Source organism: Oncorhynchus kisutch, linkage group LG2, assembly GCF_002021735.2.
Source record: "Oncorhynchus kisutch isolate 150728-3 linkage group LG2, Okis_V2, whole genome shotgun sequence".
Taxonomy (NCBI): Eukaryota; Metazoa; Chordata; class Actinopteri; order Salmoniformes; family Salmonidae; genus Oncorhynchus; species Oncorhynchus kisutch.
In genome coordinates this window covers 61,159,668-61,174,201 of record NC_034175.2, presented here as the reverse complement: position 1 = coordinate 61,174,201, position 14,534 = coordinate 61,159,668, and the positions used below count along the sequence as shown (strand labels likewise).

The window sequence follows — 14,534 nt, the reverse complement described above, 5'->3', positions numbered from 1 at the left end:
CTTCTTAATGCATTTGAGCCAGTCAGTTGTGTTTTGGCAAGGTCGGGGTGGTATACAGAATATAGCCCTATTTGGTAAAGTCCAAATGGCAAGAACAGCTCAAATAAGCAAAGAGAAACAACAGTCCATCATTACTTTAAGACATGAATTTCAATCCATCTGGATAATTTCAAGACCTTTTAAAGTTTCTTCAAGTGCAGTCGCAAAAACCATCAAGCGCTCTGGTGAAACTGTCTCTCATGAGGACCGCCACAGGACAGGAAGACCCAGAGTTACCTCTGCTGCAGAGGATAAGTTCATTAGAGTTAAATGCACCTCAGATTGCAGCCCAAATAAATGCTTCACAGAGCTCAAGTAACAGACACATCTCAACATCAACTGTTCAGAATTGCAGCAAAAAAAACACTACTAAGGACACCAATAATAAGAAGAGACTTGCTTGGGCCAAGAAACACGAGCAATGGACATTAAACCTGTCACGTTCTGACCTTAGTTCCTTTGTTTTGTCTTTGTTTAGGTATGGTCAGGGCGTGAGTTGGGTGGGTTGTCTATGTTCCTTTTTCTATGATTTGGGATTTCTGTGTTTGACCTGGTATGGTTCTCAATCAGAGGCAGCTGTCATTCGTTGTCCAAGATTGAGAACCATACTTAGGTATCCTGGTTTCACTTTTGAGTTGTGGGTGATTATTTTCCATGTCAGTGTTTGTTCCACACGGAACTGTTTCGGTTTTGTTATTTCACATTGTCGTTTATTGTTTTGTTCAGTGTTCATTATTTATTTATTTTACCTTTATTTAACCAGGTAGGCAAGTTGAGAACAAGTTCTCATTTACAATTGCGACCTGGCCAAGATAAAGCAAAGCAGTTCGACAGATAAAACGACACAGAGTTACACATGGAGTAAAAACAAACATACAGTCAATAATGCAGTATAAACAAGTCTATATACAATGTGAGCAAATGAGGTGAGAAGGGAGGTAAAGGCAAAAAAGGCCATGATGGCAAAGTAAATACAATATAGCATGTAAAATACTGGAATGGTAGTTTTGCAATGGAAGAATGTGCAAAGTAGAAATAAAAATAATGGGGTGCAAAGGAGCAAAATAAATAAATTAATTAAAATTAAATACAGTTGGGAAAGAGGTAGTTGTTTGATTATTCTTATTAAACATTATGGACACTTACCACGCTGCGCATTGGTCCTCCGATCCTTCTCGCTACTCCTCCTCGTCAGAGGACCACCGTTACAAGACCGTTGAAAATCTGCATGGAGGAGGAGGTGTGATGGTGTGGGGGTACTTTGCTGGTGACACTGACAGTGATTTATTTAGAATTCAAGGCACACTTAACCAACATGGCTACCACAGCATTCTGCAGCGATACGCCACCTCATCTGGTTTGCGCTTAGTGGGACTATCATTTGTTTTTCAACAGAACAATGACCCAAAACACACCTCCAGGTTGTGTAAAGGCTATTTGACCAAGGAGAGTGATGGAGTGCTGCATCAGATGACCTGGCCTCCACAATCCCCCGACCTCAACCCAATTGAGATGGTTTGGGATGAGTTGGATCGCAGAGTGAAGGAAAAGCAGCCAACAAGTGCTCAGCATTCCTCATGAAGCTGGTTGAGAGAACGCCAAGAGTGTGCAAAGCTGTCATCAAGCAAAAGGTGGCTACTTTTAAGAATCTAAAATCTAAAATATATTTTGTTTTGTTTAACACTTTTTTGGTTACTACATGATTCCATATGTGTTGTTTCATAGTTTTGATGAATTCCCTATTATTCTGCAATGTAGAAAATAGTACAAATAAAGAGACTCTTGAACGAGTTGGTTGCGTCCAGACTTTTGGCTGGTAGTGTATGTGTGCATGTGTTCTCTATGCCTTCTGATTCTTGTCTCAGCATAATTTGATATTACAGAGTAACGATGCCTGTCTGTATTATGATTACAAATGTGTCTCAGCATGAAACAAGCCAATTCTCCCCAAGAGATTTTTGAAATGACATGTACATTGATATGCCACTGCGACCTTGTGGACAAAGAGAAAATGCATGGTGAGAAGAGGGTGTGATGATACGGTGTACCTATAAATCTACTATAGTTTATTTGGTGAGCTTGGGCTGCGTGGCTCGATAGTGCCACTGTGTGGACTTCAACTATTTCTGCAGCTACATCTATTCAGGCTGCTTTAACGCTGAGTAAGACAATAACTTGTTACTTGTTCACAACGGTCATGAAAGCACAAAATAGGCCCTGCACAGATGATTAGATCTATCATTAAACAATGAGACCAGACGGGGTGGGGTGTGTGTCCAATTAGCCTCGTCGAGAACCAGTCTTCCCGTGACAATGACGCGATTTTGGAGGTACGGCAACGGAAGACTAATGGCCAATATAAACTAGGTGGCTTGAGCCCTGAATGCTTATTGGCTGACAGCTGTGGTATACCACGTGTATGACAAAACATTTATTTTTACTGCTCTAATTACACTGGTAACCAGTTTCTGATAGCAACAAGGCACCTCTAAGGGTTGTGTTATATGGCCAATATACCACGGCTAAGGGGTGTGTCCAGGCACTCCACATTGCGTCGTGCATAAGAACAACCTTTAGCCATGGTATATTGGCCATATACCACATCCCCTCGTGCCTTATTTCTTAAATATACCACGGCTCTGGGCTGTTAGTAGGCACAATGTCATGCAGAGTGAGAGAGAGTGGAATTTGCTCAGTCTGGTCCTTAATAAAAATATTGCTACAAATCATCAAACACATGTACCTGTGCTAGGTAGAGCAGGGGAGGTGTCAAATGGCCAGTTCCAGGGATTGACAGCTGAGGGAGGGATCTAGAACAGGAATGTTGCTTCATCATGTACCACATGACATCCACCAATCACAAAGCATCAGCAACAGGGCCTGACAGGAAGAGCTAATAAACACACTTACACATGCTATGAAGTTCTGTGTCGTGGTGAATGTGTATTCAAGGGCTGGTGGGAATATTGTCTCTAAATTCTGGGATAGGTGTGCACCAGTGGAGGCTGCTAAGGGGAGAACGGCTCATAATAATGGCTGGAACGAACCAAATGTAATGGCATCAAACAAATGGAAACCATATATTTGATAGCATTACACCTATTCCACTCCTGACATTACCAAGAGCCTGTTCTCCTCAATTAAGGTGCGACCAACCTCCTGTGGTGTGCACAGCTAACATATTACAGTATTCTAGTCTGCATCTGGTGACCACTAAGATATTACTGTATTCTAGGCAATCAGATGACAGCTAACATATTACTGTATTTTAGTCTGAATCAGGTGACAGCTAACATATTACTGTATTCTAGTCAATCAGGTCACAGCTAACATATCATTGTATTCTAGTCTAAATCTGCTGACTGCTGAGACAGGGAAGTGAAAATCATACTTGATGTTAATCCTCAGTATCAATTTTCTACTCCGGCCTGAATGAACCTCACAGCTGTGTTTGTGTGTTTGTGTGTTTTTGTGTGTGTGTGTGTGTGTGTGTGTGTGTGTGTGTGTGTGTATTTGAGAGTGATGATTGAAGTCAGATAAATGTTAGTTAGATGAAGATAAAACCTCTTGTCTGTCATCTTGACTTGATCTGTTGCCTCTGTCTCTCTCTCCCTGTATCCATCTACTCTCTCCAGTTTCCGCGTGAAGTAGAGGCTTGTGCAGGGTTCCTGGCTGACTCTCTCCAACCAGAGAGACCTGTAGCTGTGCTGCAGTGTGCAAGCCTATGATCCTTTCAGAACTGCTGGACACAGGTCTGTCCATTTGTCTGTTGGGAGTATTAGACAACATGAATCTTATCTTATACTAGTAATGTTAGACAACAGTAATGTTACCTACAACTAGTAATGTTAGACAACAGTAATGTTACCTACAACTAGTAATGTTAGACAACAGTAATGTTACCTACAACTAGTAATGTTAGGCAACAGTAATGTTACCTACAACTAGTAATGTTAGACAACAGTAATGTTATCTACCAGTAGTAATGTTAGACAACAGTAATGTTATCTACTACTAGTAATGTTAGACAACAGTAATGTTACCTACAACGAGTAATGTTAGACAACAGTAATGTTACCTACAACTAGTAATGTTAGACAACAGCAATGTTATATACTACCAGTAATGTTAGACAACAGTAATGTTATCTACTACTAGTAATGTTACACAACAGAAATGTTATCTACTACTAGTAATGTTAGACAACAGTAATGTTATCTACTACTAGTAATGTTAGACAACAGTAATGTTATCTACTAGTAGTAATGTTAGACAACAGTAATGTTACCTACAACTAGTAATGTTAGACAACAGTAATGTTATCTACTAGTAGTAATGTTAGACAACAGTAATGTTATCTACAACTAGTAATGCTAGACAACAGTAATGTTATCTACTACTAGTAATGTTAGACAACAGTAATGTTACCTACAACTAGTAATGTTAGACAACAGTAATGTTACCTACAACTAGTAATGTTAGGCAACAGTAATGTTACCTACAACTAGTAATGTTAGACAACAGTAATGTTATCTACTAGTAGTAATGTTAGACAACAGTAATGTTATCTACTACTAGTAATGTTAGACAACAGTAATGTTACCTACAACGAGTAATGTTAGACAACAGTAATGTTACCTACAACTAGTAATGTTAGACAACAGCAATGTTATGTACTACCAGTAATGTTAGACAACAGTAATGTTATCTACTACTAGTAATGTTAGACAACAGAAATGTTATCTACTACTAGTAATGTTAGACAACAGTAATGTTATCTACTACTAGTAATGTTAGACAACAGTAATGTTATCTACTAGTAGTAATGTTAGACAACAGTAATGTTACCTGCAACTAGTAATGTTAGACAACAGTAATGTTATCTACTAGTAGTAATGTTAGACAACAGTAATGTTATCTACAACTAGTAATGCTAGACAACAGTAATGTTATCTACTACTAGTAATGTTAGACAACAGTAATGTTACACAACAGTAATGTTATCTACTACTAGTAATGTTAGACAACAGTAATCGTATCTACTACTAGTAATGTTAGACAACTAGTAATGTTAGACAACAGTAATGTTACCTACAACTAGTAATGTTAGACAACAGTAATGTTATCTACTAGTAGTAATGTTAGACAACAGTAATGTTACCTACAACTAGTAATGTTAGACAACAGTAATGTTACCTACAACTAGTAATGTTAGGCAACAGTAATGTTACCTACAACTAGTAATGCTAGGCAACAGTAATGTTATCTACAACTAGTAATGTTAGACAACAGTAATGTTATCTACTACTAGTAATGTTAGACAACTAGTAATGTTAGACAACAGTAATGTTACCTACAACTAGCAATGTTAGGCAACAGTAATGTTATCTACAACTAGTAATGTTAGACAACAGTAAGGTTATCTACTACTAGTAATGTTAGACAACAGCAATGTTACCTACAACTAGTAATGTTAGATAACAGTAATGTTATCTACTAGTAGTAATGTTAGACAACAGTCATGTTATCTACTACTAGTAATGTTAGACAACAGTCATGTTATCTACTACTAGTAATGTTAGACAACAGTAATGTTACCTACAACTAGTAATGTTAGACAACAGTAATGTTATATACTACTAGTAATGTTAGACAACAGTAATGTTATCTACTACTAGTAATGTTAGACAACAAGTAATGTTAGACAACAGTCATGTTATCTACTAGTAGTAATGTTAGACAACAGTCATGTTACCTACAACTAGTAATGTTAGACAACAGTCATGTTATCTACTAGTAGTAATGTTAGACAACAGTCATGTTATCTACTAGTAGTAATGTTAGACAACAGTCATGTTATCTACTACTAGTAATGTTAGACAACTAGTAATGTTAGACAACAGTCATGTTATCTACTAGTAGTAATGTCAGACAACAGTCATGTTATCTACTAGTAGTAATGTTAGACAACAGTCATGTTATCTACTAGTAGTAATGTCAGACAACAGTCATGTTATCTACTAGTAGTAATGTCAGACAACAGTCATGTTATCTACTAGTAGTAATGTCAGACAACAGTCATGTTATCTACTAGTAGTAATGTTAGACAACAGTCATGTTATCTACTAGTAGTAATGTCAGACAACAGTCATGTTATCTACTAGTAGTAATGTCAGACAACAGTCATGTTATCGACTAGTAGTAATGTCAGACAACAGTCATGTTATCTACTAGTAGTAATGTCAGACAACAGTAATAACAGTAATGTTATCTACTACTAGTACTGTTAGATAACAGTAATGTGATCTACTACTAGTACTGTTAGATAACAGAATTGTGATCTACTACTAGTAATGTTAGATAACAGTAATGTGATCTACTACTGGTAATGTTAGACAACAGTAAGGTGATCTACTACTAGTAATGTTAGACACCAGTAATGTTATTTACTACTAGTAATGTTAGAAAACAGTAATGTTATCTACTACTAGTAATGTTAGATAACAGTAATGTTATGTCATACGAGTAATGTTAGATAACAGTAGTGTTATCTACTACTAGTAATGTTAGACAACAGTAATGTTCTCATACATAGTAATGTTATCTACTACTAGTAATGTTAGACAAGAGTAATGTTATCTACTACTAGTAATGTTAGATAACAGTAATGTGATCTACTACTGGTAATGTTAGACAACAGTAATGTGATCTACTACTAGTAATGTTAGACAACAGTAATGTTATTTACTACTAGTAATGTTAGAAAACAGTAATGTTATCTATTACTAGTAATGTTAGATAACAGTAATGTTATGTCATACGAGTAATGTTAGATAACAGTTGTGTGATAACAGACCGTGTGTTTGAGAATGAATGTGTGGAGGAAGAGACAGGTCGGTGGGGAGCTTGGACCGTATGTTTGAGAATGAATGTGTGGAGGAAGAGACAGGTCGGTGGGGAGCTGGGACCGTGTGTTTGAGAATGAATGTGTCGAGGAAGAGACAGGTCGGTGGGGAGCTGGGACCGTGTGTTTGAGAATGAATGTGTGGAGGAAGAGACAGGTCGGTGGGGAGCTGGGACCGTGTGTTTGAGAATGAATGTGTGGAGGAAGAGACAGGTCGGTGGGGAGCTGGGACCGTGTGTTTGAGAATGAATGTGTGGAGGAAGAGACAGGTCAGTGGGGAGCTGGGACCGTGTGTTTGAGAATGAATGTGTGGAGGAAAAGACAGGTCGGTGGGGAGCTGGGACCGTGTGTTTGAGAATGAATGTGTGGAGGAAGAGACAGGTCGATGGGGAGCTTGGAACTGTGTGTGGGTGTCAGCTTTTTGAATTTAATTCACTTGTTGTCGCCCTGAATAAGAACATCTGCTAAATAATTAAATGGAATGCTGAGTTTTATCTCATACAAAGTCTGAAAGTGTAATATCACATGCAAACGGGTACTACTAAATAATAAGAAAACTACATTTGCATGAAATTCCTTTCTATCCATATTGAAGGAGTGTAGCAGTCAATCTACTGTCAGACCAGAGATCTACTCATGTATTAAATTAACAACCTACCCACAGGTCTCATCACCTACCGACAGGTCTCACCCCCTACCTATAGGTCTCACAACCTACCCACAGGTCTCACAACCTACCCACAGGTCTCACAACCTACCCACAGGTCTCACCATCTACCCACAGGTCTCACAACCTACCCACAGGTCTCACCATCTCCCGACAGGTCTCACCATCTCCCGACAGGTCTCACAACCTACCCACAGGTCTCACAACCTACCCACAGGTCTCACCATCTACCCACAGGTCTCACAACCTACCCACATGTCTCACAACCTACCCACAGGTCTCACCATCTATCGACAGGTCTCACAACCTACCCACAGGTCTCACAACCTACCCACAGGTCTCACCACCTACCCATGGGTCTCATCACCTACCGACAGATCTCACAACCTACCCACAGGTCTCACCATCTACCGACAGGTCTCAACCTACCCACAGGTCTCACCACCTACCGACAGGTCTCACAACCTACCCACAGGTCTCACAACCTACCAACAGGTCTCACCACCTACCGACAGGTCTCACCCCCTACCAACAGGTCTCACCCCTACCAACAGATCTCATCCCCTACAAACAGGTCTCACCCCCTACCAACAGGTCTCACCCCTACCAACAGATCTCATCCCCTACAAACAGGTCTCACCCCCTGCCAACAGGTCTCACAACCTACCAACAGGTCTCACAACCTACCATCAGGTCTCCCATCTACCCACAGGTCTCAACACCTACCCACAGGTCTCACATCTACCCACAGGTCTCACAACCTACCCACAGGTCTCACATCTATCCACAGGACTCACCCGCTACCCACCAGTCTCACACCCTACCTACAGGTTTCACCCCCCTAGCCACATCCAACCCACAGGTGAAATTGTGTTTTTTCACAGGAGGCGGTTTACTACTCATCACGGCACTCTTTACCAAAAGTTTGGTTGAACCTCTTTAAAGTCACGTAGATCACATCATTACGCTCCTTTTGTTTACAAAGCCCTGCTCCAAAAGCTAAGCTAAGCTTGCCTAACATCACTGTTAAGATTTAAAATGACAAATGATCAAACTCGCTCACAGGGTTGGTTAACTTTGGAGATTCCTTCGGTGTCTACAGAGTTAGGTAAATCAGCCTTTAATTTCCTTGCACTCTATGTTTGGAATAATCTCCAAAAGACATTTCGATTGGATGGTTTGAAGTCCATACACTCTTAGAAAAAAAGGGTTCTTTGGCTGTCCCCATAGGAGAACCCTATATGGTTCCAGGTAGAACCCTTTTGGGTTCCATGTAGAACCCTTTCCACAAGGCTCTTCATGGAACTCAAAATAGTTCTACCTGGAACCAAAAGTGTTTTACCTGGAACTAAAAAGGGATCTTCAAAGGGTTCTCCTATGGGGACAGCTGAAGAACCCCTTTAGGTTCTAGATAGCACTTTTTTCCGAAGAGTGTTGGGCAATTAAAACAGCTGACATAGGATTTTTATAATAAAGAATGTGTTTGTTTTGATTGAGTGTGCTTTGCATCTTAATGTGTATTTAATGTGTATATTGTCTATATTTATGTTTATCTATTCTTGCCTAAAGGTAAACATTACACCCTACCCACAGGTCTCACACCCACATTCACCCAATTATACCTTCTCTGTCATACACAGAGGATTATTATGGATTCATAACCAATTTGAAACGATGCACTTCTCTTTCTCTTCTGTCTGTCTGTGTCTGTCTCTCTCTCTCTCTCTCACACACACACACACACACACACACACACACACACACACACACACACACACACACACACACACACACACACACACACACACACACTCACACACACACACACACACACACACACACACACACACACACACACACACACACACACACACACACACACACACACACACACACACACACACACACACACACACACACACACACACACATTATCTCTCTGCACTGCAGAGCATGCAGTTTCTTTGTCTTGCAGGTGTGGTATAGAGATCTATATACCCATGAGAACTCAGCCTGTTGAGTGCACTGGAGGGCCAGGATGTGGTGTGAGTCTAAGAGACAGGCTGAGCCACAGCGGCCAGTTTACTGAACATTCAGTTAGAACAGGAGGACCCCAGGAACAATCATACAGTACAAACCACATAGCTACACAATACACAGACTATAACTCACAAGATATGTACTAATTACATTACCCATAGGAACACATCCGATGAACAAGCACTATATGTTTCAACATATCAAAGATATTTATTCTTCTTCATCTCATCAGAAAAATTTCAGAAAATATAGCTCCCTGATTATGATGCTATAGATGCCAAATGTCATGATAGTGACTTCTGATGCAGTACTAATAAAGTCAGGTTTGTGTTACTTTGAGGAAAGAATATAAATCTGACAGATTCCACTTTGTGACTCCAGGGGTTGCTGTGGTTAAGAAGAATTTGTGAATGTTTGCACACAAACACACACACACACACACACACACACACACACACACACACACACACACACACACACACACACACACACACACACACACACACACACACACACACACACACACACACACACACACACACACACACACACACACACACACACACACACACACACACACACACACACACACACACACACACACACACACACACACACACACATCGCAAATTCCTGTGGTTTCGTGGTCCTGTCCACCTGGGCATTGGTATGGGCTGAGTCTGAGCATCATCTGGTGCTTGCTGTGGAGACCTGGGTCAAACTTGAGGTCCGGAGTTTGGTGTGGCCTGAGACGCTGCTCTGTTATGGGGCCGGGGTCAGCTTTGGGCCCTTTGTTGGTGGTGGACGTGTGGGATGGGTGAGGGGGGCCAGTCTCATCTCCTCCTCCTCTACAGGGAGACATGAGAGAAGAGATTACATCTGGGTAAATCAGTGGCTGAGATTCATAGGTAATGGAGTTAAATGTTGGTACATTGTGAGTAGCTTGGGTTTTATCATAGTACTGTTTTATCTTAATGTAGATAACGTGTGTTTTTGTGTTCAGTACCTTCTAGGCGTCTCTTGTGCTGCCTGCGGCTCCTGCAGACACACCCCAAGGTGATGAGGATGAGGAGCAGACCACCTCCGCCAGCCAGAATCAACACCATCAGCCATAGCTCCATCCCAAACAAGAGCACTGGAGAGGAATCATCATCTGCAGAAGAATCATCATCCATCGTCATCATTATAATCATCCTCATCACCAGGTATGTTCATGAAACGTAGTATGTTCTACACACCTGTACATTCAGGGTGAACATCATCACTCTTCTCCTCGCTGTCTTTAATACTCGCTGTACACGCATAACTGTCTTCAGGTTTGAGTGTTGCCTTGGTTATGGTCAGAGCAGCGCCTGTCTGTCCTGGCAGTGTGTTTCTGTTACGGCTCCATGTCACGTTCACATTCACAGGGTTTCCCACATCACACCTCAGAGTGACAGATGAGTCAGTACAGGTGTGTGTCAGACGTGGTTTAGACACAGCCACTGGGAACACAATGCACACACACATTGTAAAGAGCACATACAGTATCTGCCCTAACACTGGCTGTGAGTGTGTGAGTGTGTGCGTGTGTGTTTCACACTTGTGTAAACAGGTTACTTAAATGTAGTACAGTTGAAGTCGGAAGTTTACATACACTTAGGTTGGAGTCATTAACTCGATTTTCAACCACTCCACAAATTTCTTGTTGACAAACTGTAGTTTTGGCAAGTCGGTTAGGACATCTATTTTGTGCATGACACAAGTAATTTTTACAACAATTGTTTACAGACAGATTATTTAACTTATAATTCACTGTATCACAATTCCAGTGAGTCAGAAGTTTACATACACTAAGTTGACTGTGAATTTAAACAGCTTGGAAAATTCCAGAAAATGATGTCATGGCTTTAGAAGCTTCTGATAGGCTAATTGACATCATTTGAGTCAATCGTAGTTGTACCTGTGGATGTATTTCAAAGCCTACCTTCAAACTCAGTGCCTCTTTCCTTGACATCATGGGGAAATCAAAAGAAATCAGCCAAGACCTCAGGAAAATAATTGTAGACCTCCACAAGTCTGGTTCATCCTTGGGAGCAATTTCCAAATGCCTGAAGGTACCACGTTCATCTGTACAATATCCAATATCTATTTCCACAGTAAACTAGTCCTATATCGACATAACCTGAAAGGCCGCTCAGTAAGGAAGAAGCCACTGCTTCAAAACCGCCATAAAAAAGCCAGACTACGGTTTGCAACTGCACATGGGGACAAAGATCATACTTTTTGGAGAAATGTCCTCTGGTCTGATGAAACAAAAATGGAACTGTTTGGCCATAATGGCCATCGTTATGTTTGGAGGAAAAAAGGGGAGGCTTGCAAGCCGAAGAACACCATCCCAACCGTGAAGCACGGGGGTGGCAGCATCATGTTGTGAGGGTGCTTTGCTGCAGGAGGGACTCGTGCACTTCACAAAATAGATGTCATCATGAGTCAGGAAAATTATATGGATATATTGAAGCAACATCTCAAGACATCAGTCAGGAAGTTATAGCTTGGTTGCAAATGGGTCTTCCAAAGGGACAATGACCCAAAGCATACTTCCAAAGTTGTGGCAAAATGGCTTAAGGACAACAAGGTCAAGGTATTGGAGTGGCCATCACAAAGCCCTGACCTCAATCCAACTTATTGTGGAAAGCTTGTGGAAGGCTACCAGAAACGTTTGACGTACTAATTGAGTGTATGTAAACTTCTGACCAACTGGGAATGTGATGAAAGAAATAAAAGCTGAAATAAATCATTCTCTCTACTATTATTCTGACATTTCACATTCTTAAAATAAAGTGGTGATCCTAACTGACCTAAAACAGGGAATTGTATCTACAATTAAATGTCAGGAATTGTGAAAAACTGAGTTTAAATGTATTTGGCTTATGTCTATGTAAACTTCCGACTGTATGTTCTACACACCTGTACATTCAGGGTGAACATCATCACTCTTCTCCTCACTGGTTTTAATACTCGCTGTACACGCATAACTGTCTTCAGGTTTGAGCGTTGCCTTGGTTATGGTCAGAGTAGCGCCTGTCTGTCCTGGCAGCGTGTTTCCGTTATGTTGCCACACCATGTTCACAACCCCAGGGTTCCCCACGTCACACCTCAGAGTGACAGATGTTCCATCACAGGTGTGTGTCAGACGGGGTTTAGATACAGGCACTGAGAACACAAAACACACACACAAGACCACATCATTTCCCTAACACTGAGTGAGTGTGTGTGTGCACATTGTATGTGTGTTTTCTGTACTGTTTGTGCGTTTTGTACTTACCGAGCAGACACAGGCGAGTTACAGTAGACTTCATGTGATTTCCCAGGTTGTCGTAGATGGTAGCCTGATACGTCCCAGCGTTATCCAGCTGTAGGTTCTCCAGTAACAGAGAACCATTCTTTGTGGTCTGGTATTTCTTTGCAGTATTCTTCTTGTTGTCGTAAACTATCTTAGAGTCATGGGTCCACCGTAAGTGGAATGACTGTTCAAACAACTCCAGGCCCGGATAATCATGGTCAATCACCTTGGTCTTCCCGACAGTAGTGTACACACACTCCTCGTCAGCACCTAAACATACAATGAAATGTACATTTACAGTACCGTCAGCCACCGCTGGAGATAACTGTTAGTGTCAAATAATCATTGAGCACAACAGTATAAGTTCTACTTAAATAACTAAATGAATTACAATTTACAAAAAATACTTTAGGCCTAAATAATAGAAACAATTGAAAAATATGCACATCCAATTAATCAGGTGTAGGAGAGAAAAATGTATCAAAGAAAAAAGAAATGTCCGCAACTCTGGTATGCTTCCATGGGGATTTAATCAGACACACAACAAGGACAACATTTCAGTCCGAGCTTGATCTTCGTCAGGTAATACATACTAAACAATACATTAGTATGAAGGTTATTAAAAAATATTTATTTCAGCCAGAATATATCATATGGTGAAATGAACTTGAGCTCATTTGCATTGATGATGATTGAGAGGGGTGTCGGTAAGACTAATCTTACAAATCACCCTCACATCTCTTCTATCTAGGTCAGGCGTAGGAGGAGAGATCAACAACAAAAACTGTACTTTCAATGGAAACAAGTCTATGACATCAAATCAGTGAAATGGTTATTGGATATATTTTGTTGACAATTTCTTAGGGATGCAGGCTAACTGAAAACGATGAAATAAACTCATACACACTTGGATTCTGGTTTGCTCTATATTGTTTAATGGATCACTGTGAGGGAAAATAAGACCATTAGTGTGCTGTTTTTTCCTAAAGATTTAGAAGTCAAATGAATGATTTATTTGATTTTGATATGAATATTGTGCAGCAATATTAGTTTTATACAACACATCACCCAGACTAACAGCTAAACCATAAAAACAGACAGAATTAGATAAACTTAATCTTTAACTTTAAGATTAAATTAAAATCAGGTTAAGTTCGAACTAACCTGCAAACCCCAGAGAGGGGAGGATAAGCGATATCAGCACCACCAAAGCCATTCTGAAGGAGTGATTACACCTGTTACAGACTGGGTCTGTGTGTGTTAGCACTCTGTTCATCATTGTTCAGAGCAAGGGGACATCCTGTGTGTGTGTGTGTGTGTGTGTGTGTGTGTGTGTGTGTGTGTGTGTGTGTGTGTGTGTGTGTGTGTGTGTGTGTGTGTGTGTGTGTGTGTGTGTGTGTGTGTGTGTGTGTGTGTGTGTGTGTGTGTGTGTGTGCGTGTGTGTGTGTAAGAACTCTTTTTCGTTCCATGAAGAGCCCTTTCACAGAGGGTATTGGAACCCAAAATAGTTCTACCTGGAACCAAAAAGGGTTATCCTATGGGGACAGCCAAAAATTCCT

The 14,534-nt window shown here is 40.6% G+C and overlaps 2 protein-coding genes across 2 annotated transcripts in view; both read right to left on the bottom strand.

Annotated features, from left to right (window-relative positions):
- The window catches only part of LOC116356457 (keratin-associated protein 10-4-like), a 30,642-nt gene extending 20,368 nt beyond the window's left edge, over positions 1 to 10,274 (bottom strand). Inside the window, exons 1-2 of the mRNA XM_031802201.1 lie at positions 10,073 to 10,274; positions 9,459 to 9,545 (exon numbers count right to left, since the gene is read on the bottom strand). Coding sequence (XP_031658061.1) covers positions 9,459 to 9,545; positions 10,073 to 10,274 — 289 coding nt within the window. The remainder of the gene's footprint in view (positions 1 to 9,458; positions 9,546 to 10,072) is intronic.
- LOC109903122 (Fc receptor-like protein 5) lies at positions 9,668 to 14,239 on the bottom strand. The gene is made up of 6 exons (XM_020499750.2): positions 14,140 to 14,239; positions 12,958 to 13,245; positions 12,600 to 12,845; positions 10,889 to 11,134; positions 10,657 to 10,803; positions 9,668 to 10,498 (listed from the first exon to the last, which is right to left on the bottom strand). Exons 1-6 carry the CDS (start codon positions 14,189 to 14,191, stop codon positions 10,413 to 10,415), a joined length of 1,065 nt encoding a protein of 354 aa, XP_020355339.1. The 5' UTR covers positions 14,192 to 14,239; the 3' UTR covers positions 9,668 to 10,412.
- Positions 14,240 to 14,534: the final 295 nt, after the last annotated feature.